The sequence below is a fragment of the Phocoena phocoena genome, chromosome 3 (assembly GCF_963924675.1).
Source record: "Phocoena phocoena chromosome 3, mPhoPho1.1, whole genome shotgun sequence".
NCBI classification, from domain to species: domain Eukaryota; kingdom Metazoa; phylum Chordata; class Mammalia; order Artiodactyla; family Phocoenidae; genus Phocoena; species Phocoena phocoena.
The window spans coordinates 172,186,722-172,210,233 of record NC_089221.1 but is presented as its reverse complement, the minus strand read 5'-3'; the positions used below and the strand labels follow the sequence as shown (position 1 = coordinate 172,210,233).

The following is a 23,512-nucleotide window of genomic DNA, read 5'->3' as shown; positions in this document are numbered from 1 at the left end:
AGGTGTACAAACTAATGATTCGATATTTGTATATCCTGGGAAACGATCAACACCATAAGTCTAGGTGACATCCGTCACCACAAATAGTTAACAGGGTTTTTTCTCATATGATGAGAATTTTTAAGATCTACTCTTTTAGCAACTTTCAAATATGCAATATAGTATTATTAACTACAGTCACCATGCTGCCCATTACATCCCCATGATATTTATTTTATAACTGGAAATGTGTACTCTTTGACCCCCTTCACCCACTTCATACCCCACACCCACAGACACCAATCTGTTCTCTGTTCATATGAGCTTGGGCTGTACACATGAAACTAACACGACATTGTAAATCAACTATACCTCAAAACAAAAACAAAACCCAAAACACACATACACAAAAGAAAATGGCAAAACTTTGCTTATGGACATAAAAAGAAATTCAAATAAATAAAATAATTTAAAAGATGATTCAGGGCTTCCCTCTTGGCGCGGTGGTTAAGAATCCGCCTGCCAATGCAGGGGACACATGTTCAAGCCCTGGTCCGGGAAGATCCTACAGGCCGCGGAGCAACTAAGCCCGTGCGCCACAACTACTGAGCCTGTGCTCTAGAGCCCGCAAGCCACAACTACTGAAGCCCGTGCACCTAGAGCCCGTACTCCACAACAAGAGAAGCCACCACAATGAGAAGCCTGCGCACCGCAACAAAGAGTAGCCCGCGCTCGCCGCAACTAGAGAAAGCCCGCGCAGCAACGAAGACCCAACACAGCGAAAAATAAATAAAATAAAATAAATAATAAATTAAAAAAATAAATAAAATAAAAGATGATTCAGGGTTGACAGCAATTCAGGAAAACAGACAATCTCATACATTGTTGCAAAAGTGTAAACTGGTAAACCTCTTCAGAGGACAACTTGACAGTATCTACATGAGCCTGGGGTATTTTTGATTTTTTTTTTTTTTTAATTCCACATATCGGTGAGATCACCGAACATATTTCTGAGGTTCCTTCACCACCCCACCTTTAATTTTAATGAATCTCCAAAGAGGTAGGTAGGTAGGTTATACAAGAGGGGAAACTGAATCCCGGAAAGAAACCCGGTTTCACGCATTGGCCCAGCTGGGATTTGGAGCTCGGCGGTTTGGCTCCGGGACAGCGCGGGAAACTGAGCGGGAGACTACAGCTCCCGCCACGCCGCGCGCGGCGCCGGCCGGACTACAAGTTCCAGGCTGCCCCGCCGCGGCGGCGGCGGCGGGCAGCGGGCGCCATCTTGGTCGGCGGGTCGGATTGAATGAGCCCGCCGAGCCGCGGCCGCCGTTCCGAGCCGCGCGGGCCCCGAGCCGCTGCCGCCGCCGCCTCCGCCGCCGCAGCCGCCATGGCCACACCGCCGCCCGGCCGCGCGGGCGGGCCCGCCACGCCGCTGTCGCCCACGCGCCTGTCGCGGCTGCAGGAGAAGGAGGAGCTGCGCGAGCTCAATGACCGCCTGGCGCACTACATCGACCGCGTCCGCGCGCTCGAGCTGGAGAACGACCGGCTCCAGCTCAAGATTTCCGAGCGGGAGGAGGTGACCACGCGCGAGGTGGGCGCTGGCGCCGGGGGCTCTCGCTGGGGCGGGCCGGGCTCTCAAGGTCCCCGGGGGGCTTCGGGGACGCCCCTGCGAGAGGGGGAGACTGGGGCGGGCCCTGCCCACCGAGGCGTCCCCAGGGGGCTTCGGGGGCCCCGGCGAGGGTCGCACGCTTGGTTGGGTCCCGGCCTCTGAGTGTCCCCGGCGGGTTTCGGGGACCCCTCCAGTGCGAGAGGTGGAGACTGTTTCCGGCCCCGCCCATCGAGGGGTCTGGGGAGATCTCGGGGTCCCTCGAGTGAGGGGTGCACGCCAGGGCGGGCTTCTGCCTCTGAGAGTCCCCGGGGAGGTTCGGGGGGCCTGAGTGAGGAGTAGAGGCCAGGACGGACGCTCACGAGGGATTCCCCAGGGGTTTCTACTCCCTCTCCCCGTACGAGAGGTGGAGACTGGCGCCGGCCCCGCCCCCCGAGTGATCCCCTGAGAAACGTGCAGACTAGGGCGAGTCCCGTCCTCTGGTGGGTCGGTCCCCAGGGTATCTGGGGGGCCCCGAGTGAGGGTGCACCCTGGAGCAGGTCCCCACCCACCAGGGGTCTCCTGGGTGTTTCATGGATCCCATGAGTCTGGGGCTGACCAGTCCCCTGAGGGGGGTTGGCCTGAGTGAGGGGTGCAGACTGGGCAGGTCCCCTCCTCTGAGGGAACCCCAGGGGACCTTGGGGGTGTTGTGCCTGGGGAAGTGAAGGGGGGGGCCTGCCTGGGCAGGGGGAGATGGGGCAGGCTCTGCCCACCAAGGGATTCAGGGAGTTCTGGGGGGCCCCTGAGTGATGGGCTGTGAGCCAGGGTGGACCCCACCCCTAAGGGAGTTGTGGGGAGTCTTGGGGGATGTGTCTGGGTGTTCGCGTGTCCTAGGAGAAAACGGGGGAGGTTCTCGGGTCTCTGGGGAGACTGGGAGGCTCAGACCCTCTGAGGGGGTCCTGAGGAGGGGTGGGGGGTCTCAGGGAGGTCTCTGGGGTGAGTCAGTGGTCTCAGTTCTCCTTGGAACTTTGCAGGGGTCCTGTAATGAATCCTGGGGAGTTCGGTGATTGGGGTGGGGTTAGGCAGGAGGTTCGGTCTTTTACCAGAGCCTGGGGTGGGCGGGGGTCGGGGGGGGGAAATCTGATGTCTCCCAGGTCCCATGGGAAATTCGGGAGGCCCTTAGTTGGGCCCTGGGACCCCTTGGCTGGTGAGCAGGAGCCTAGTAGTCTGGTAGCCCCTGCCCTGTCCTGGGGGATGTGAGGGGAGCGGGAGGCATGAGTTCTTGGGGAACCAGCGGGAAGTTTTGGTGCAGACTGAGGGAGAAGGGGCTGGACAAGCCCTGTCCCCTAAGGGGATGTGAGGGCTGGTGTCTGGGGGTCCTGAGTGGGGTGTGTCCGGACTGGCTGCCAACCTAGTGCCCTCCTTTTCTCCCCCTGGCACCCCCCGTCCCAACCCCAGGGCAGTTCCTCAGAATAAGGGGGAGGGATGCCCACCATGTGGTTCCCCTGTGGGCCCCGTGCAAGAGTCATGGTCTGAAGCTGGCACTTAGCGCTCTGAGCCTTGGCCTCCCACTCCGGAGAATGGGCCCAGTGACCGACTTCTGGGAGGAGAGCCTCAGGGACCTGGGGAGGTGGGGGGGGGGGTCATTTCTGGGAGCCACGTACCCTTTGTGATCTTGGGCAAATCACTTAACTTCTCTGGGCTCAGTTCCTCTTCTGTAAATTGGAAATAATAATAAATACCTACTTTGGGGGCTTGTTTGTGGGGCCATAATGAGTTCACATTTGTTTTGTAGAAAAAAAGCAATGAAATGAAGGATCCCGTGGGTTCTGTTGTTCCTGTTTTATGGTCCCTAGGATAGGGATGGGCCCAGAAAGTGTGGCTTGGGCATCCAGGGAGGTAGAAGACTTGGTGGCTGGTGGTGCTGTATTAGGTTGCCTGAGATTGGGTTAAGGCTCGGGATCCAAACCCTGCTTTTAATTTGTGACCTTGGGCAGGTCACTCAGCCTCCCAGAGCCTTGGTTTTGTTGTCTGTACAATGGGGCTGGAGTGGCCCGACCCAGAGCGTGGCCACCTGCTTCAGCAGTGCGTGCAGGTCCTCGGGATGCAGGCCCAGGTCCCCCCTGCCAGGCTGGTCAGCGCCCGGGATCATTCCCCCGAGCCTCTTGTCCCACCTGCGGGCTGAACCACCGTGCTGACCTTTGGGGGTGGCGGCCTAGTGGGCCTGATGGACGTGGGGTGCTGGCCCCCACTGGATAGATGTTGTGCCCGAGAGTGCATGCAGGGGCTGGGCCTGGGGAACTGGATGTGTCTGGGCAGCTGCCGAGGCTGGTTGGGATGCAGGACTGCTGGGTGGGAGCAGGGGAGCCCAGCCCCACGGTGAACACCCCCCAGGGCTGTGCTCAGGATCTGGGGCCACCCAGGTGACAGGCGTGTTTGCAGCGGGAGTGGGGAGTTCCCACTAGCTTGCTGTCCTAGAGCTTGGGGGTGAGATGACAAATGCCCCTCTCAGCTGGACAGTGGAGAGAGCCAGTAACCTACTGGAGCAAGAGGTGGTGTGGTCATGTGGGTGGCGCGGAGGGAGTGACCTGCAAGTGGCCAGGGTTACGGAGGGGCGGGCCAGGCAGGTTCAGGGAGCCGCCAGGGCTCAGGCTGGAGCAGGTGGGATGAGGCACGGAGGGCGTGGGGGGCATGGTGTGTCAGGCCTCCCAGAGGGCACTTTACCTGTTCAGCAGCTCCTCACCTGGAAGGAATCTGCCCCCAGGGGACACTGGGTGATGGCTGGGGACATCTGTGGTTGTCACACTTGGGGGGGGCAGGGATGCTGCTCCACACCCCGCAGAGCCCAGGAGGGTCCCCCACAGAGGATGATCTGGCCCCAAATGCCATCAGTGTCAAGGCTGAGAAGCCCGTAAGGAATCCTGTGATGATGCAGTTTAAAATGTTGTGAGCACACTGTGTGCTTGTAATCAATCCGAAGGGTCCAGGGGCATAAGGTAAAAGGTCAGATTCCCATCCACAAGCCTGGGCTGGCCACTTGTAGACTCTAGCCTTTCCCATCGGAAGTCAGATGATGCATCTTCTGGCCGGGTGAGCGGTACTGGGGCGAATGCCACGTGCAGATGTCACTGGAGGGTTTCTGGGAGGCTGGGGGCTGGCCAGATTTCTGTTTGAGAAGGATCATGGGTGCTGAGGGGGCAGGAGTGGGCCAGGGAGGGATGGGGGTTCTCTGGGGAGCCTCCGCATCCGGATGTTGAGTTCCTCTGGGTTCGCTTTCTTCCCCCTTGCTGCCCAGGTGTCCCATTGCTGCAGGGGTCGGAGGGTGCTCCCCAGGTGGACCCCGGGAGCAAGAGCTGAGCTGGGCTCTGGGAGTTTGGGGAGGGCCGGTGTGTGGCTGTGGTTCTCAATCCCAGGGACGCAGGCGGGTCCTCACAGGGTAAGTCTGGGACCCCAGGAAAAGACCACGTCGGGTGACGCGAGCCCTGCTCCTCCACGGCAGCACATTTGCTGGGAATCCTCAAGCTCGGTGATTGCGCAGCACCGGCCGGGAAAGACAGAACTAAAGGCAGAACTAAACACTTGTCCCAAGTGTCACAGTGCAGGGAGGCACAGGCCTGCCCGGAGAACCCCCGCTCACTGGTCTGAAAGAGCCTTTGTGACATTGGCCATCTGCGCGTCCTCCTCTAGATAGAATTTTCTCCATCGTCCCAGTGCTGTCGATTGGGTTCGGCAGATGTTTTCTGGAAAGGACTGGAGTTGTTCTCAGCTTCGTGGGCTGATGGTTTCAGGCTTGAGCACTCAGCTCGGCCTTTGTGGTGGGGAAGCTGCCCCGGGCAGTACATGGAGGAATGCGCAGATTGCCTGACAATAAAGCTTTATGTATACACACTGAAATGTGCACTTCATATGGGTGCCTGTGTCATGAGATACCTTTTTCTTTTTTTTCACCCAGCCAATTTGAAAACATAAAAACCATTTTAGTCCCACAGGCTGGACAAAAACAGGTGGTGGGCTGGAATTTTGGCGCCTGGGCCTGAGTTTGCAGTCCTGGCTGTAGAGGACTGCCTTACTAAGCCACACAGATGGGTGTGCATATGCGCGCACACGCCCAAAACGCTGTCAGAACCGAGCACAGACACATCTCGGGTCCCTGCACTGCACAGACACTGCATTTTTACAAATTGAAGGTCTGTGGCAACACTGCCTCGGGCAAGTCTGTTCCCTTCAGGTCTCTGTGTCACGTTTTGATCTTTCTCCAGATATTTCCAGTGTCTTCATTTGTGTTATTTGTTATGGTGGTCTGTGATCAGTGACCTTTGATGTTACTATTGCAAATAGATTACAACTTGCTGAGGCTCAGTTGACAGCATTTTTAGCAATAAAGTATTTTTATTAATTAAAAATTTTTTTTATTTATATATATTTTTGGCTGTGTTGGGTCTTCGTTGCTGCGCACAGGCTTTCTCTAGTTGCAGCGAGCAGGGGCTACTCTTCGCTGCAGTGTGTGGGCTTCTCGCTGCGGTGGCTTCTCTTGTTGCGGAGCACGGGCTCTAGGTGCGCGGGCTTCAGTAGTTGTGGCTCACGGGCTTAGTTGCTCCACGGCATGTGGGATCTTCCCGGCCCAGGGATCAAACCCATGTCCCTGCATAGGCAGGTGGATTCTTATCCGCTGCGCCACTAGGGAAGTCCTAATAGGGTATTTTTAAATAAGGTCTGTGCATTGTTTTTTTTTTGCCACAAGGCTATTGCACAGTCAATAGACTGCAGGATAGTGTGAGCATAAATTTTTTTTTTTAGCTGAGCCATGCGGCTTGTGGGATAAAGATCCATTCCCAGGGATCAAACCCACGTCCTTGGCAGTGAAAGTGCAGAGTCCTAACCACTGAACTGCCAGGGAATTCCCTGGGCATAACTTTTTTTAAAAAAAAATATTTATTTATTTATTTAATTTATTTATTTGGTTGTGCCGGGTCTTAGTTGCAGCAGGCAGACTCCTTAGTTGCAGCTCGCCGGCTCCTTAGTTGTGGCATGTCGGTTCCTTAGTTGCAGCAGACGGGCTCCTTAGTTGTGGCATATGAACTCTTAGTTGCAACATGCATGTGGGATCTGGTTCCCTGACCAGGGATCAAACCTGGGCCCCCTGCATTGGGAGCGCAGTCTTAACCACTGCGCCACCAGGGAAGTCCTTTTGTGTATAACTTTTATATGTACTGGGAAGCCAAACAATTCGTATGACTCGCTTTATTGTGATACTCGCTTTATTGCAGGGTCTGGAACGGGACCCTCTGTGTCCCTGAGGTCTGCCTGCTCTTTAACAAGACCCCCGAGAGTCACCCAAGATGGCCTAGGACAAGTGAGGCCCTCGCCTTGGGCACGGAGTCTAGTGGGACGCCCACATTCTCGCTCACAGAGATGAACGCACGATGTATTTTGAATTGCTCAAGCTTACTTCTTTTTTTAAAAAAAATAATTAATTAATTATTTTTGGCTGTGTTGGGTCTTCGTTTCTGTGCGAGGGCTTTCTCTAGTTGCGGCGAGCGGGGGCCACTCCTCATCGCGGTATGCGGGTCTCTCACTGTCGCGGCCTCTCCCGTTGCGGAGCACAGGCTCCAGATGCGCAGGCTCAGTAGTTGTGGCGCCCGGGCTTAGTCGCTCCGCGGCATGTGGGATCTTCCCGGACCAGGGCTTGAACCCCTGTCCCCTGCATTGGCAGGCAGGTTCCTAACCACTGCGCCACCAGGGAAGCCCCTCGAACTTACTTCTTGGGTCAGTGTTAGGTGTACAGGCAAAGGTCGAGGGCGGTACTGGGTCCCCATCAGCATCTCACGTCAGTGTGTCTCACAGCTCGCTCTCCGACAGTGCTGCATCACTTCAGCTTTGCTCAGATCTGAGCTGACCACCATCCTCTCTGCCCCAGGACCCCTGAGGACCCCTGTGACATCCAGGTCTCCCATCTCCCGGGCCCCTGTGGGATGTGCTGGTTCCCCACCTTTCCTGGTTCCTGGGGCCCTGGCAGCTGTGAGGTGGGGACAGGAGTGTCCCCATTGGGGTTCATCTGGTGTTTTCTCATGGGCAGGCCGAGTTAGGGGTGTGAGTGGTACCTTTTTTTTTTTTTGGCCGCCCCGCGTGGTACATGGAACTTCCCCAACCAGGGATCGAACCCACACCCGCTGCAGTAGAAGCACAGAGTCCTAACCGCTGGACCACCAGGGAAGTCCCCATGAGTGGTATCTTAATGGGATATTTTAGAAGTCGAAATTAATGCTGACGTCCACTGTGGGTAAGCATCAGGCGCACATGCAGGATCTCGTGCTGGGTTTCCTGCCCCCTGAGCCCCAGCAGTTTCTGTTCCGATCTCACCATGATGTCCTGTCGTGTTGGTCCATCTGAGCCCCTCGTGCCATGAGGGGAGGCTGGAGAGACAGGTCCCCAGTAGGAACCCAGCCTGTGGGGCCGGAGATCTTGTCTGAGATCCCTGCCGAGGTGCCAGGCCCTCCACTGGGGTTAGGAAAGTTCTGGAAGGTGACTGGATGGGCAGGGAGAGAGGGCAGAGACACATCCCCTGCGTGTCCCCCTCTCGGAATTGCCCCCAGCGGACTGCTCCGCCCCATACCTTGATGGGTCAGGAGAGGGCAGTGTGCTGTCCTGTGCCTCAGTTTCCCCATTTGTGAAATGGGGCTAAGAGCCCATACCCCCCCCCACCTGTGGGATGAAGTGACCAGGAGTGCTGGATTGAGGTGGGAGAGCCAGGCCCCAGCCGGAGAGGGTGGGAGTCTGAGATCAGACTGGCTATTAAATCCCATCTCTTCTGGATTTGTTCTGATCTGCCTGGGACATTCCGGTTTGAACCCTCAAAAATCCCACATCCTGGAATCCCCTCGGTCCCAGGCAAACGGGGATGGTGGTCACCCAACCAAGTGGCAGGCCCTTGGCAGCTCCCCTGCGCCTCGTCAGCTCAGGGGCCTTTCCTGTGCAAGGGAGGGGAGTGACCCTCCCAGGCCTTAAGTTGACCTCTGACCCCTGGCACAGACACTCACTGCTCTGTTGTAGTTTTGTGGGAAATGGTGCCACTTTCAAAGCCAGCTGCCTTGTCACCCTTTGCCTTCTGTGTCAGCCCCCAAAAGCGTTTTAACCACTGTATTGAGGTATAATTCCCTTCTCATGCAGTTCACCCGGTTAAACTCTGCTCTAAGTTATATTTGGAGCTGTGCAGCCATCTCCCCAAAGGAAACCCCTTCTTGGGGAGGGGCAAGATAGGGTAGGGGATTAAGAGGAACAGACCATTACGTATGAAGCAAATAAGCTACAAGGATATATTGTACAGCACAGGGAGTGTAGTCAATATTTTTTAGTAACTATGAATAGAGTATAACCCTTAAAAATTGCGAATCACTGTGTCATATACCTGAAACTTACATCGTACGTCGACTATATCTCAAAAGAACCATAACAAAACAGAATTGCACTAAAAAAAAAAAAGAAGCCCCGGCCCCATTAGTGGTCACCCCCTCACCCTCATCCAGTCGCTTGACATGAACCCACTGTCTGTCCCTGGGGGTTTGCCTGTTCTGGACGTTTCCCATGGATGGAATCACACACCGTGTGTCCTTTCTGCGTCTGGCTTCTCTCACTGAGCATCGTGTTCTCAGGGTCCGTCCACGTTGGAGCGAGTGTCAGGGCGTCGCCCTTTCTCACAGCTGAGTGATTGTCCCATGTGTGGAGGGACCACATTCTGTTTATCTGTCATCTGCTGATGGGCATTTGGGTTGTTCCCACGTTGGGGCCATCAGGAGTGATGGGGCTGTGAACGCACGCGCATGGGTCTTGTGTAAGATGTGTGTTATTTCTCCCGGGTAGATTCCTGGGGGTGGAATTGCTGGGTTGGTGGTTGCTCTGTTTGTCCATCTGAGGAAATGCCAGACTGTCTGCCGTGGTGGCTGTACCGTTTTAATCCCCTGGCCGTGCGTGGAGGTGCCGATTCCTCCCTAACCTCACCAGCACTTGTTATCGACTGTCGTTTCCACGGTAGCCATCCTCGTGGGGGGAGGTGGTGTCTCACTGTCCTGTTGGTTCCAGATATTTGTAAACATGCTCACGGCCCTGTGCCCCTTGGCGCGGGGCAGGGAGGCTGATGGGAGACCTGAGGTGTGTGCCCAGCTGGCAGGTGTGACCTAGCAGCGGCCAGTGATGGGGACCAGTGACCTGGACAGGCTGGTGTGGCCCGGGGCTGGTGGGGCAGTGTCGGGGTGAGCGGGAGCCGTGTTGGTGGGGAAGGGTGGGCTTCACCTCGGCCTGGCTGTCCCCCCAGGTGAGCGGCATCAAGACACTGTACGAGGCGGAGCTGGCTGATGCCCGCCGGGTGCTGGACGAGACGGCCCGGGACCGAGCCCGGCTGCAGATCGAAACTGGGAAGCTGAGGGCCGACCTGGAGGAAGCCAACAAGAGGTGGGGCTGCAGCCGGCACGATGTCACCTGATTCTGGGGCGCACAGGGGCCCGGGGCAGGGGTTGTCGCCCTGTGTGAGGTGGCGGCTCCCGTCTGAGCGGGGCCCCTGGCTCGGGCAGCCCTCCTGGGAGCGGGCTGTGTGGGTTCTGGGGGCCGCTGGGTGGGTGGGGGCGGCCTCTGTGGCCTGGCCCTCCGGCCGCCCCGTCTAGAGCCTTTATCCCCCAATATAATTTGGCCCCAGGAAGAATTAAAACCCAGCAGCTCTCCTGGGACTGAATCCCTGGTAGCTGGTAGCCCTGTGCCTCTCCCCTTCCCCAGAGGAGGGGTGCCCCAGGTCACAGAGCCCAGCCGGGGAAGGCGGGGGCGGCGGGTGACCTTTTCTTCCCGTTCTTGAGCACCGTCTCCCACCTGCTCCCGAGTAAAAGGCTCAGGAAATTTGGAGGACAAGGCGGTGCTGATGGTGATGGTAGCAGAAGGAATAGTGATGTAAACTCGTGGAGTGTTTAGATAAAGGACTCCGTGAGGGACACCAGATCTTCTCCTTGCTGACGGCGACCCCAGCAGGTCCTGGCTGGCATCAACTCCGGTTAGAGGGGAAGCCGAGGATGAGGCGTGGGGAGGAGTCATCCATGGTCCCTTCGCGTGGCAGGGACCAGGACTGAGGCCTGGACCCGGGCTCCAGTCCCCGTTCATAGTCCCAGCTGAAGCTGACTGCCACCTTCACGTTTGCAGGGTTCTTTTTCATTTTTTTCTAATTAGTAGACTTCTAAATTATCATTAATAGGGATTTTTTTTGTTTTTGTTTTTGAACAGTTTTAGGTTTACAGGAAAATGAGTGGAAAGTACAGGTTTCCCCAAATCCCCCTCCAGGGTCCCCGATGATGACCACCTTGCAGTAATGGGTGTGCCGCCTTGTCATGATTGAAGAGCCAATATTAATACATGCTTCTTAGCTGAAGTCTGTAGTTGACATAGGGGTTCTCCGTTGGTGTCCTGCAGTCTCTGGGCTTGGGCAAATGTACACTGACATGCGTCCACCATCACAGTATCACACAGAGTAGTTTCACTGCCCTGAAAATCCCCTGTGCTCCTCTGACTCATGCCTTCCCCCAACCCCTGGAAACCAAAGATCCTTTTTTTTCCCAAGGATCCTTTGACTGTCCCCACATAGCTCTGCCTTTTCCAGAATGTCCTGGAGTTAGAATCACTGTGTGTCGCCTTCTCAGACTGTCTTCTGTCACTCGGTGATGTGTTTCTGGTTCCTCCGTGGAACAGAACAGAGAGCCCAGAGACAGACCCGCACAGTATAGTCACCTGGTCTTTGATGAGCAGCAAAGGCAATCTGTATACTTTTAAAACAACCAGGTAAACTGGATATCCCATCAATTTATTACTTTTTTTTTTTTTTTCCCTTTTGGCTACACCTCCCGGCTTGCGGGATCTTGGTTCCCCGACCGAGGATTGAACCCACGCCCTTGGCAGTGAAAGCGCGGAGTCCTAACCACTGGACCACCAGGGAATTCCTAATTTATTACATTTTTTAATTAAAAAGGGACTTGAGCTTCTTGGAGAAGATTAGGAGAATTCTGGAATTCCCCCGGCCCCTCTCAGGCCCTGAACCTCCCAGACACCTTTAACCTGCGTGTTGCTCCTTGTCTGGGCCGAGAGGTCACGTTTCTTTCTGCTTATCAGAGTCACAGATACTCCCTGGCGAGAAAGCAGATAATGCATTTAATTTCAAGAGAAAAATGAAAGTCTCCATGAGCCTCTGCCCAGACAGAATCTCCGAGGCCAACCTGGTGCATTTCTTTTCCACCTTTTTAAATTTAAACTCAAGGTGGATGCCGTCAGACAACACAAGGCTTTCCTGACCTCGAGCCTGGTCATCGATGGCACCTGTGTCGTGATGCCGGCCCAGCCCCTCGGCCGTGTTCCAGGCTCCTGCGACAGCTTAGGGTAGCAGCTGTGCCCACTGTCGGGCACCCGGGCTGGTGGCTTTTGCTTTGGCCCCTGCTCTGGGAGGAAAGCTTCCCGGGCTGTGGGCACTCACATCCATAGGTGCGTCGCCCAACAGCCTCGCTTCCTGCTCTTCGGCTCAGAGCCCTCGCAGACAGGTGTGGGTGGCACGTGACAGTGAGCAAGGTGAACCTCCTGACGGGTTACAGCAGTGCTTTTCTTTTCCTACCAAATATATCGCGAAAACCCTGTGATGATGGAAACACAGGTCGTCAAGTGGAGGACTGACAGGCCGGGTGCTCCTGCCTAATCCTCCAGGAATTAGGGCTCCAGGGGAGGAATCTGCTTTCGCACCTGGAAGCTGTTAAGAAGCAGGCACGTTAGCCAGTGAGGGCTGCTGGCACCCCTGCTTTCTGGACCATTCTGTGTCGTTATGCAGAGCCCTAGAATGGGGTGAAGACGTCTAGAAGTCTGTCACGTTTCCTGATCCCTCTGCTGCTGTCGCCCTCGCCTCGTGGCTGACCTGCCCGCGCGCCTCACTCCTCTGCACTCTGTTCTGCCTGACGCCCCGATCCTGCCAAAGACGAGGCCCAGCCCCTGGCTTCATGGCTCCGGCTCAAGGGCCACGCCCAGCAGCTCCTGCCCCGCACACACCCGTCCCCTCCCGCTTCATCCAGCCTCGGACCGCGCCTGGTCACAGCTGAGGGCAGCACGTTGCACTGCTGTCTGCACCTATGAGAAAGTTCTCCACGAAGACAGGGGTGTTGGCAGATGTATCTCTAGTGTGAGGACGGTCTTTTCATGAAGCTGGTCCTCAGGAATGATGTGTCAGATGGTTCTAGTTTCCCCAAACCCTCCAGGGATGTGGGATTTGCAGCCCCACGCCGTGAGTGGAAGAACCGGGGCTGTGTGGCTTAAGCTCAGGAATGTGGGCTGCAGGCCCCCAGACCCTCATAGAGGCCATCGTGCAACACCTGCACAGAGCTCCTGTGAGGACAGGGTCAGCCTGGAGGCTGAAGTCACCGGACTTTATGCCCCGTCCCCTCGAACTGGTGTGGTGTTGCCAGTGGTTGTCACCCACGGTGGTCCTGCCCCCAGGGGACACCTGGCGTGGTCCTGGGGACATCTGTGGTTGTCAGGACCAGGGAAGGGGGTGGGCTGCCAGGGCTGCTGCTCCATCTCTTGCAGTGCCCACTGGGAGAGACCCTGGCTGCCCCCCTGCTGCTGGGCAGTTTCAGTTCCTTGGTGGGGAAGTGGGCAAGCTGTCAACCCCAAGGAGATTTAGAGCAGCGTTCAGAAATGTTCCCCCTTTTTTAAGAGTTGTGTGTTAGAAAAGTCGATTTGGCATCTTAAATATTTCATGTTGGAGATAATTGTCTGTTAGAAGCTGGGCAAACCCGCCTAAAATAGCTTAAGTTTACAAATGAGATTGACTTTTCAAAGACCGAGGGTTTTTTTTTTTTTTTTTGCGGTACGCGGGCCTCTCACTGTTGTGGCCTCTCCCATTGCGGAGCACAGGCTCCGGACGCGCAGGCTCAGCGGCCATGGCTCACGGAGCCCAGCCGCTCCGCGGCATGTGGGATCTTCCCGGACCGGGGCACGAACCCGTGTCCCCTGCATCGGCAGGCGGACTCTCAACCACTGCGCCACCAGGGAAGCCCCAGGCCGAGGTTTTAATTTGTTACTTTAATAAATTATACACAGGGAATTCCCTGGTCGTCCAGTGGTTAGGACTCGGCACTTTCACTGTCAAGGGTGCGGGTCGATCCCTGGTCAGGGAACTAAGATCCTGCAAGTCGCACGGCGTGGCCAAAACGAAAGTAAATAAATAAATAATACATTAAAAAAAAAATCAGAGTTCTCCTCTAAATGACCCTTCCTGTGCCCAAAAGTCTTGGAAAAGGACATGAAAACCCACGTCTTGAGGGTTATTTTGAGCGGCTGGCGGGGTCCCCCTGATACAGAGTGGGTTTGAAGATGGGGCACCTTTGGTGCCAAGAGGTGAGGCCCTGCTACTGAGAGGGATGCTAGGTCGGGGCCCGGGGCCCAGAGGCAGACGTGAAGTTGGCCTTGGGCATCGGGGCTGCCTGCTAACTTCTGCCCCTGACTTTCAGCGCAAAGAAGAGGGAGGGCGAGCTGACGGTGGCCCAGGGCCGCGTCAAGGACCTGGAGTCCGTGTTCCACCAGAGTGAGGCAGAGCTGGCCGCTGCTCTCAGCGACAAGCGCGCCCTGGAGAACGACGTGGTGGAGCTGAGGGCCCAGCTGGCCAAGGTAGCTGTGGGTGGGCTGCAGGCCCCCAAGGACCGCCTTCTGAGGCAGACAGCGTCACCAGCTGCTTGTCCCACGTCTTCAGGCGGAGGATGGGCACGCAGTGGCCAAAAAGCAGCTGGAGAAGGAGACGCTGATGCGCGTGGACCTGGAGAACCGCTGCCAGAGCCTTCAGGAGGAGCTGGCCTTCCGCAAGGACGTCTTTGAGGAGGTGGGGCCCCGCCCGGCGGAACCAGGGTGCTCCCTCCTTCCCGCGTCACCCTGATGCCCACCTTTATCGTCACGTGGCCGTCTCTCTCTGTTTCTGCCCTGCTCCTCTGTGTCTTCCAAGGACACTTGTCCTCAGATTTAGGGCCACCCGGATAATCCAGGATGGTCTTGAGACCCTTAACTTAATCACATCTGCAAAGACCCTTTGTCCAGGAAGGTCACACTCACAGGTTCTGGGGACCAAGACATGGGCACACCTTTTGGGAGGGCCCCAATTCAGCCCCCTGCAGACCCTCCCCCGTCTCCTCATCGCTGGGCCTCGGGGCTCCCCGGGCCCTCCCACCTCATCACAGCCCATTGTGCTGTCGTGGCGCAGAACAGAACCCTGGGGGCTGGGCCACTTCCCGCGCTCACTCTCTGGAAGAGTGCTGGCGGGAAGGGTGCCCATGCAGCCACAGAGCGGCTTCCAGCTCCAGCCAGGCCCCGCTCTAGCCAGAGCGGCCAGAGGCACCGAGAAGAAGCTCACATCTGTCAGGGATCCCGTGAGGAGGCCACGTGGTGGTGGTGGGGGCGGGGTGGGAGGGTCCCTGAGGCGGGCCTGGGGGCGGGGTGGGCATTCCGCTGAGGTTCCACCACAGTACTTTATAAATGCTTGGCTTTCTTTAGAAACAATTCCTATTGTTCCACAAAACAGTGCCAGAGATGAGTGACTGATGTCTGTGGAGTGAGCGTCGTCAGAGGCCCTGAGCTCTGGGGCTGCCCCCTCTGCCCTTGACTCCACCGCTGTCTAATCAACTCCTGGCACATGTGGCTGGGACATCTGTCAGCTGGTCACTGTCTCGACCCACTGCTGTCCTGTCTCGGACCTCAGACACCCGGGATGGGCTCCATCAGGAATTCTTTTTTTTAATAACAGCTTTATTGAAACATTCCCATACCAGAAATCTTTCAAAGTTTACAATTTAGACTGGATTTTTAGTCCATTCACAGAATTGTGCAGCCATCACTGCTTAATTCCAGAACATTCTGTCACCCCCCCAAAAGAAACTGTACCCGTTACCATTAGCGTTCCAGTTTTTTTTAATATAACAAAACTACTTTAAAGTATACAATTAATTTAATGAAATTTAGCACATTCACAGTATTGTGTAACCATCACCTCTATCTAATTCCAGAACATTCCATCACCCCAATAGAAGCCCCGTCCCCATCGGCAGTCACTGCATCCCCCTCCCCAGTCCTTGACAACCACGAACCCACTCTCTGTGGATCTGCCTGTTCTGGACGTTTCCATCAGTGGAATCACACCCTGTGGGTCCTTCTGTGTCTGGCTTCTCTCACTGAGCATTGTGTTCTCAGGGTCCATCCACGTTGTAGCGAGTGTCAGGGCTTCACCCCTTTTCATGACTGTGTTGCTCCCGTGTGTGGAGGGACACGTGTGTTGATCGGCCGTCAGCTGGGAGACGCTGGGCAGCTGCTCTTCAGTGGTTGTGAACCATGTCCTCGGTCCAGCCCCTGGTGGGTCCGGGACGCTGGTGATGAGGCCGGGGCGGTGAGCGCGCGGCTGTGTCCCCAGGAGGTGCGGGAGACGCGACGGCGACACGAGCGGCGCCTGGTGGAGGTGGACAGCAGCCGGCAGCAGGAGTATGACTTCAAGATGGCCCAGGCACTGGAGGAGCTGCGGGCGCAGCACGATGAGCAAGTGCGGCTGTACCGCCTGGAGCTGGAGCAGACCTACCAGGCCAAGGTGCGCATGTGCGCCGCCTTGCCCCGCCAGCGCCGCGCCCAATCCCGCGCGGGCTCTCCCGGGCTCTCACGCACTCTCGTGTCCCCGCAGCTGGACAACGCCAAGCTGAGCTCCGACCAGAGCGACAAGGCCGCCGGCGCCGCTCGGGAGGAGCTGAAGGAGGCCCGCATGCGGGTTGAGTCCCTCAGCTACCAGCTCTCCGGCCTCCAGAAGCAGGTGACTCGCCAGAGCCCCCTGACCCCTCCTCAGGCCCCGTCCCGTCGTCCCTCCCGCCGTCGTCGGTGCGGGGAAGAGGCCCGGAGGTGGCCGGGCTTCCCCCTGTGACGCGCGTGGACCCCGCCCCAGGCGAATGCGGCCGAGGACCGGATCCGGGAGCTGGAGGAGACCGTGGCCGGGGAGCGGGACAAGTTCCGGAAGATGCTGGACGCCAAGGAGCGGGAGATGACAGAGATGCGGGACGTGATGCAGCAGCAGCTGGCCGAGTACCAGGAGCTGCTGGATGTCAAGCTGGCCCTGGACATGGAGATCAGCGCCTACCGCAAGCTCCTGGAGGGCGAGGAGGAGAGGTGGGCGCGGCGCGGCGGGGGTGGGGGTGAGGCGAGCGTGTTGTCCCGGGCCGGGCGGGTTGAGTCACCAGGCACCCCGCGACCCCGCCCCCCAGGCTGAAGCTGTCCCCCAGCCCGTCATCGCGCATCACTATCTCGCGGGCCACATCGAGCAGCAGCGGCAGCAGCGTGTCCGTGTCCGGGCGCCTGGGCCGCAGCAAGCGGAAGCGGCTGGAGGTGGAGGAGCCACCGGGCACGGGCTCCAGCGGCACCGGCTCCAGCAGCAGCAGCTTCCGCCTGGCCCAGCAGGCCTCGGCCTCGGGCAGCATCAGCATCGAGGAGATCGACCTGGAGGGCAAGTTCGTGCAGCTGAAGAACAGCTCGGACAAGGTGAGGCCCCCACCCAACCCGTGGGGAGCCCGCTGGGTCTTCTCGGAGACGTGGGCCAACGCCCGTCCCCTTTGCCAGGATCAGTCTCTGGGCAACTGGAGGATCAAGAGGCAGATCCTAGAAGGGGAGGAGATCGCCTACAAGTTCACGCCGAAGTATGTGCTGCGGGCCGGCCAGACGGTCACGGTAGGTGGCTGCGGAGAGGGAGTGGGCAGGATGTGCGGTGCGACTGGGATGGGGTGGGGGGACCGGAGTGCCGGGGGAGAGCATTACAGGGACGGAGCCCCGGCGCTGAGAACAGCTGCCTGCTGTCACAGATCACCTGTGTGCCAGTGTTTCTTCATCTGGGCTTCCCTGGAGCCCTTGGGAGGGCCTAAGTGATGTGCTGGGGGTCCATGGTGGAGATGGGGCTGAGTCCAGACCGTCTGGGCTGTCTGTCCAGGCACTGGCGAGACACATGACAGCCAATAGGCATGGACTCTAGGGCTTCCGATTCCAGCCTGGCCCGTTTGCCCTGGTCACTGCGAACCTCAGTCTCTTTTTCCATACCCTGGTGACTGTCATCTCTAGCCAGGACCCAGTAGGGCCAGGAGGATTAAACACCCAGGGCATCGAGGGAGCCTGTGATAGAGGGCCGGCTGGTGGTACATGCCACTGGGACCGGAGCTGACATTAACCGTGAGGCCCTCCTGTGTCCCCAGGTATGGGCAGCCGGTGCAGGGGTGGCTCACAGCCCCCCGTCAACGCTCGTGTGGAAGAGCCAGAACAGCTGGGGCACGGGCGAGAGCTTCCGGACCATCCTGGTCAATGCTGACGGGGAGGTGAGCACCTCCCTCTGCCTCGGTCCTGGCATCCCTCCTGGGGTGGGGACTTGGCCAGCAGGGCACGTGAGCGCAGCTTGGGCCTGGTCCTGGGCATCCGAGCATCCTGACCACCTCGCCTGTGGACCGGGCCCCCAGCACCTGGGGTGGCCGTCTGCAGCTGCTGTGTCATCTTGCACAGGAGGTGGCCATGAGAACCGTGAAGCAGTCCTCGGTGGTGCGGGAGGCCGAGGACGGGGAGGAGGGTGAGGACGAGGCGGCCGAGTTTGGAGAGGAGGATCTTTTCCATCAGCAGGTAGAGGCTCCCAGGCGGCACGCGCACACTCGCACGTGCACACGCCTGTGGGCCCTGTTTACGCGGCTGCTCTGGGCACCTCCCAGGTCTCGCCCTGGCTCGGCCAGGCCGCAGAGCTCACAGCCAGAGGCAGGCCATGGAGCCAGCTGCCCTCGCCTCCCGGGCTTGCTTGTTGTGTGGACCTTAGGGTACTGGCCCGGGCACCCTGGGAGTGGGGTGTTCAAAGCCTGTTGCATCTCAAAGTGACTCTGGTGGAGCCCTGAGGGTTCTCAGCGAACCCCCTGTTACCACGTTTCCTCCAGAGTGGGGTGCTGGTGGCTTAATAATGGCTTTGGGGGAAAGGTGGGGAGCCAAGGAACCACACTGAATGAGATATAAGTGCAAGATGCTCCGGGGTCTGAAACAATTGTACCGTGTTCTGTAGCTCAGAACAGAGGTGAGGGAGACATGGAAGGTTCTGGAACAGGGACCATTGAGGCTGGGGTCATCTTGCTGGGAGCTGAGCTTCTCATGGTGGCTCAGGCCCTGCCCCGGTCCAGGCCCTCCTGGAGGGGGCTGGGGCCACCAGCCACCTTCCTGGCCTCCTCACTAGTGCCGTCCTTCCTTGCAGGGGGATCCGAGGACCACCTCTCGAGGCTGCCGCGTCATGTGAACCGAACATGCCTCGTCACACGTCTTTCTTTATCCAGGGCCACTGAAAACTATTTTTATATCATTGGCTTCTTTAGTCCTTGGTACATTTCTAGAGAGTTTTTAAGCGAACTGCCAGAGCCTGGGGGTGGGTCTCTGCTGAACTTTCCTGTCGCTGGGTTTCCCTGGGCCCTTCATCACCACTGTCCAGAGTGTTAAGTGCCCCGTTCTCACCTTTCGGTTGAGTTTGGGGCCCAGGAACCGAGTGGCTAGCGGGCTTTGGGCTGGGAGTCCAGGGGGCCCGTCCAGCGCTTCGGTCTCAGCTGCAGCCTGGGGTCAGGGCGGGAGAGGAGGCCTGAGGTGGACAGAGCAGAACTGCACGTAGGAATCCAATAGTTGTTTGTTTTATTAAGCTTTTAAAAAAAACAGATTCAGAATCCAGGTTCTGACCTGGTGGGGGGAAGGGGCACCCTGTGGAATTTTGGTGGCTCAGCCAACCGAGCGCCAGAACAAGGGAATCGCAGGCTTTTACCGTCAGGCCTGGGCTTCGGGGTTTGTCACAATTTCTGCTCTGCTCTCAGGAATTGGGGTGCGTGGGGTCGGCCTCCTGGCTCCCTCTCTGGCTGCTGGAACCTCACGTTTCTGGGGCTTTCTGCAGTTGAGTTTCTCACCTTACGGGGATCCGTTATAAGACTTGTCCTCAGGTAAGCCTTGAGGGGACAGGTGTGACGAACTGGGAAACAAATGCCTTGGGCTCCAGCACGATGTCCACCTGTAACCACCGCTTCCCACCCTCCTGTCGGAGGAGGGTGACCTCAGGGCGAGACGCTGGACTCCCCGTTCTCCGACTCTGTGCCTTGTGCACAGGGCACGCTGACTCACGTGTATTCTTGGGCATATACTAATATCGCGGCTTCCTCTGTAACTTCTTACTGAAATGGTGTTTCTGAGACAGACCTGCCTGGGCCAGTTGATCCCTATGGGATGGCTCCATGTCACAGTCCAGCTTCTGGCCGCCTGGCCGCCCCCTCCCTGCATCAGCTTACCTTCGACGCCTCTGCCACGTAGATACACAGAAGTTATTTTTTTAACGGATATTTATTTTTTTACATCGGTCAGTACACACATTGCCTGGATCCCACCTCAGGGGCTCATGTATGCCAGGGTCACCAGGACAGTCCCCCGAGGGGGTAGCATTGGGGCGCCTGTCTCTGTGGGCTCTGAGGCCCCAGACGGCAAACTTCTTTCAGAAAGCGCAGCTCAAGTCTTAAAAGACGCAATACTGAGCCATGGAGGTGGCCTGCCCCCACCCCAGGCCGGGAGCAGCCCGCCTGCCTCCTTTCCCTGGGACTTGATCGTGGCGATGAGGGCCCGAGGCCAGAGCCCCGGGCCGGGAAGGTGCCAGTGGCCGACAAAACTAAGCTGCTGCTGAGTCTAGAATCCCCTGCGGACTCTGGCTTTAAGTCCGAGCATCTTTCCATGGCCACCTGAGTCCCTGGACCGCGGGCTGTGTTTCCTCTGTGAGGTCGCAGGCTGTCTTCCTTCTCCGAGAAGTAGCAGGAGCTGAGGGAGCGTGAGGGTCTGGGGAGCCTGATGAGATGCTGGGAGGGTGGGGCTAGGTGGCACTCAAGCAAGTGGGAACTGCACTGGCTACATCCTTCAAGGTATTTTGAGAGTCCCTGGGGATCAGAGGTCTGTCTTGGAATTTGGGGTCTGAATTGCTGAAGCAGTTTTGCAGGCTGGGCTGGAGGACAGGAAGGAAGGGAGAGGGCCCCACCCTCCCTGCAGGCCCAGAGGTCCTGAAAAACAGCCCAAGGGCTGCCCTAGTGCCTGCAGAGCCCCTAGGCTCACTGGTAGGGGTTGTTCCCAGCAGATGAATTTTCTTGCCTGCTTGAGATCTTGGGTGGAGCCTGGAAGTGGCCCAGAGAGGCGCTGGGATGCCCTTGGCTGGTGGGGGGAGGGTGCACTGGACTGGTGGCCACTTGTGGCTGGAGGCTCGCGACCGTCATTGGTAATCAAGTATTTGAAAACACGGAGCAGAGTCCAATGTTGCAATGTCAGCCAGGGCCTGGGAAATCGAATTTGCATTTGTCCTTAAACATACTTAACATTAAGCCACTTAAAATGATGCAGAAGCGATTCTTTTTTCTAAACCCCTGTCATGTGATGAGGAGCACCCTTCCGGAGAAAACCCACTCTTTCCAGCCCTGGGGAGGGACGGCCTCCGGGGATGTGGCCGGCAGGAATCAACCCCTGGGAGACACCAGTGCCTCCCCCCGCTCCCCGCCCGCAGTCTGGGCGCTCAGCTGTTGCCACAGCAGCCAAGCTCAGACTTGGGCTCGTTTTTACCCACACCGTTTACCCAGCAGTTCTATTTATATCAGCCTATCCGAGCTGGGACTGACATTCCTCAAGGACATTAAAGCTACTGGAAAGGTCTTAATTCTGAGCCCGAAAGGGATCATCAGCACTACACGCTAGTGGGCTCGGTTTCAAGAACTCGGCGGTTTGGACACGTTTCAGAGATCTGTTGGTGATTTTTACGATGCATGCCAAACGTGTGGTCTTTTGTTTTCTCCGATTTGTAATACACGTTTTATGACTGGAAACTTTTTTATACAACACTCCAATAAACATTTTGGTTTTAAATTCTCCCTCTGAGTCTACTCCCACGCCAGGCTGCTGAAGCAGGAGCCCCAGCCCCTAGTGAAGCGGGTGTCTTGGGATCCTACCCTCTGACCCCGCGGCCCCCTAGTTTTCTGCATTCTTTTCCCACCTGATGCACTGGCACTCCGCAGTGCTTTTGGTCACGTGACGCCCTGGTTTAACACCCCGCCCCACAGCCCAAGGCGCAGTATAGACGCTCCCACCGCCCCGTGCGCAAGCGCGGAGGGACCCTTGACGGGGCGGAGCCTGAGCGCGGAGGGGCGGGCCTCTGGTCCCGTGTCCCGCCCTTCTCCCCGGAGTCCTACACCGGAAACCGACTCTGGTCCGCCCTTGTCTGCGCATGCGCGGGAGGACCCGCGCGGCCTTATTAGAGCTGTAGTCCCGCCCTCCAGCGCGTTCGGACGCCATTTCCCGTGGGGCCGTGCGGTGTCCGACTTCCGGCGTGGGTGCAGGTGGGCACACGCTGCCGCTGTCCGGTTGACTTTGCGGAGCCATGGAGGGTGGCTTCGGCTCGGATTTCGGGAGCTCCGGCGGCGGGAAGCTGGACCCCGGGCTTATCATGGAGCAGGTGAAAGTACAGATCGCCGTGGCCAACGCGCAAGAGCTGCTGCAGGTCCGGGGCGGGGGCGGGGGGCCGAGGGTGGCGGGGGCCGCCGGGGGCCGGCGTCGCAACTGAGGGCTCGCGTGTCCCCACAGAGGATGACGGACAAGTGCTTCCGGAAGTGCATCGGGAAGCCGGGGGGCTCCCTGGACAATTCGGAGCAGGTAAACGCGGGGGGCCGGCGGGGTTTGGGCCCGGACCCGGCGGGGAGGCCTCTGCGCGTGCACGCGGACTAACTGGGCGACGCGATGGGGCCGCGGCGCGTGCGCAATCCGCTGCCGGGGTGGGGGCGCTGGCCGCGGTCCAGACCTGAGCCGTGCGCCCTCCCCGTCCCCAGAAGTGCATCGCCATGTGCATGGACCGCTACATGGACGCCTGGAACACCGTGTCCCGTGCCTATAACTCGCGGCTGCAGCGGGAACGAGCCAACATGTGACCGCCACGCGCCAGCAGGCCACCCCCATCCTTGCCCTAGTCCCGGACCCATTTCCGTAAATGCTGTTTGTGAGGCGGGGGCCAGCCTGTGCGTACTGCCTGCCAGAAGTTTATGAGAACAGGATTGGTGCTGGGACAATTGGGACTCTTCCCGGCCCCTCCGCCTACATGCACACGTGTTAGTGGGTGTAGCTTGGGTCTTGGGAGAGCCCTGGACCCGCTGCCACCGCCCCTTGTGCGCCCGTTACCGAATTAAGTCCTGTGGACCCTGCTGGGGCCGCAGCAGAGTTGACATAGCACGAGTATTATTCAGTGGCCGAATAAATGGAACAGCGGGAGCTAAGTTCACAGCTGAACTTCTCACCCACCTGGCGAGGCGGGATTTAATTTTAAAGGGAGGAGTGAGGTTAATGATTGGGAGGTACACGCATTAGCCTACTGGGGAAGGGGCAAGGCTTTTTTGAGGGAGTTGCGCGGGGCGGGGGGGGGGGGGGGACACCGTTTTTATCCTGTTTCGGTCTTTAATGTATGTACTGGCCTCTGGTAGGTGTGTCATTTAATATGTTAATATAGTAAAATCAACACATAATGAGGTTCAGGGTCTGTTGGGGGTTGGATTTGCCGCCATCTTGGTCCCAGCTGGTTCCACTTGTTTTTTTCTTTGTGCGTGTGGCTTCGTCTCTTATCTCTGGACCCTTTAACTTACAGATTTATGTTCACTCCTGCTGAAGGTGTGGCGGGGAGGGTGGCAGATTTTGAGCAAAGACCTGGCTTAGATCTGGCAACAAAACGCCCCCTTCCCTTGTTACTGCTCCTCATTCTTGAGGGGGCACTGAAGGGCGAAGGTTTGAGTGCTGAAGCTGCTTTTTGCCGAACGTGGGTGTAGTTTTTTTCTGGATTTCTGACTAACCTAAAATAAGTTTGATTGTCACCAGGAT

General features: G+C 57.7%; 2 protein-coding genes across 2 annotated transcripts; both read left to right on the top strand.

Moving 5' to 3' along the window:
- Positions 1-1,252: 1,252 nt before the first annotated feature.
- Positions 1,253-19,550, top strand: LMNB2 (lamin B2). The gene is made up of 12 exons (XM_065873264.1): positions 1,253-1,570; positions 9,873-10,009; positions 14,080-14,236; positions 14,319-14,444; positions 16,020-16,190; positions 16,281-16,406; positions 16,536-16,756; positions 16,852-17,125; positions 17,204-17,311; positions 17,827-17,946; positions 18,128-18,241; positions 18,852-19,550. The coding sequence occupies exons 1-12, from the start codon at positions 1,283-1,285 to the stop codon at positions 18,891-18,893; spliced, it is 1,884 nt and encodes a 627-aa protein (XP_065729336.1). The 5' UTR covers positions 1,253-1,282; the 3' UTR covers positions 18,894-19,550.
- A 2,462-nt stretch (positions 19,551-22,012) lies between these two features.
- On the top strand, positions 22,013-22,856 carry TIMM13 (translocase of inner mitochondrial membrane 13). The gene is made up of 3 exons (XM_065875171.1): positions 22,013-22,151; positions 22,235-22,303; positions 22,477-22,856. Exons 1-3 carry the CDS (start codon positions 22,032-22,034, stop codon positions 22,573-22,575), a joined length of 288 nt encoding a protein of 95 aa, XP_065731243.1. The 5' UTR covers positions 22,013-22,031; the 3' UTR covers positions 22,576-22,856.
- Positions 22,857-23,512: the final 656 nt, after the last annotated feature.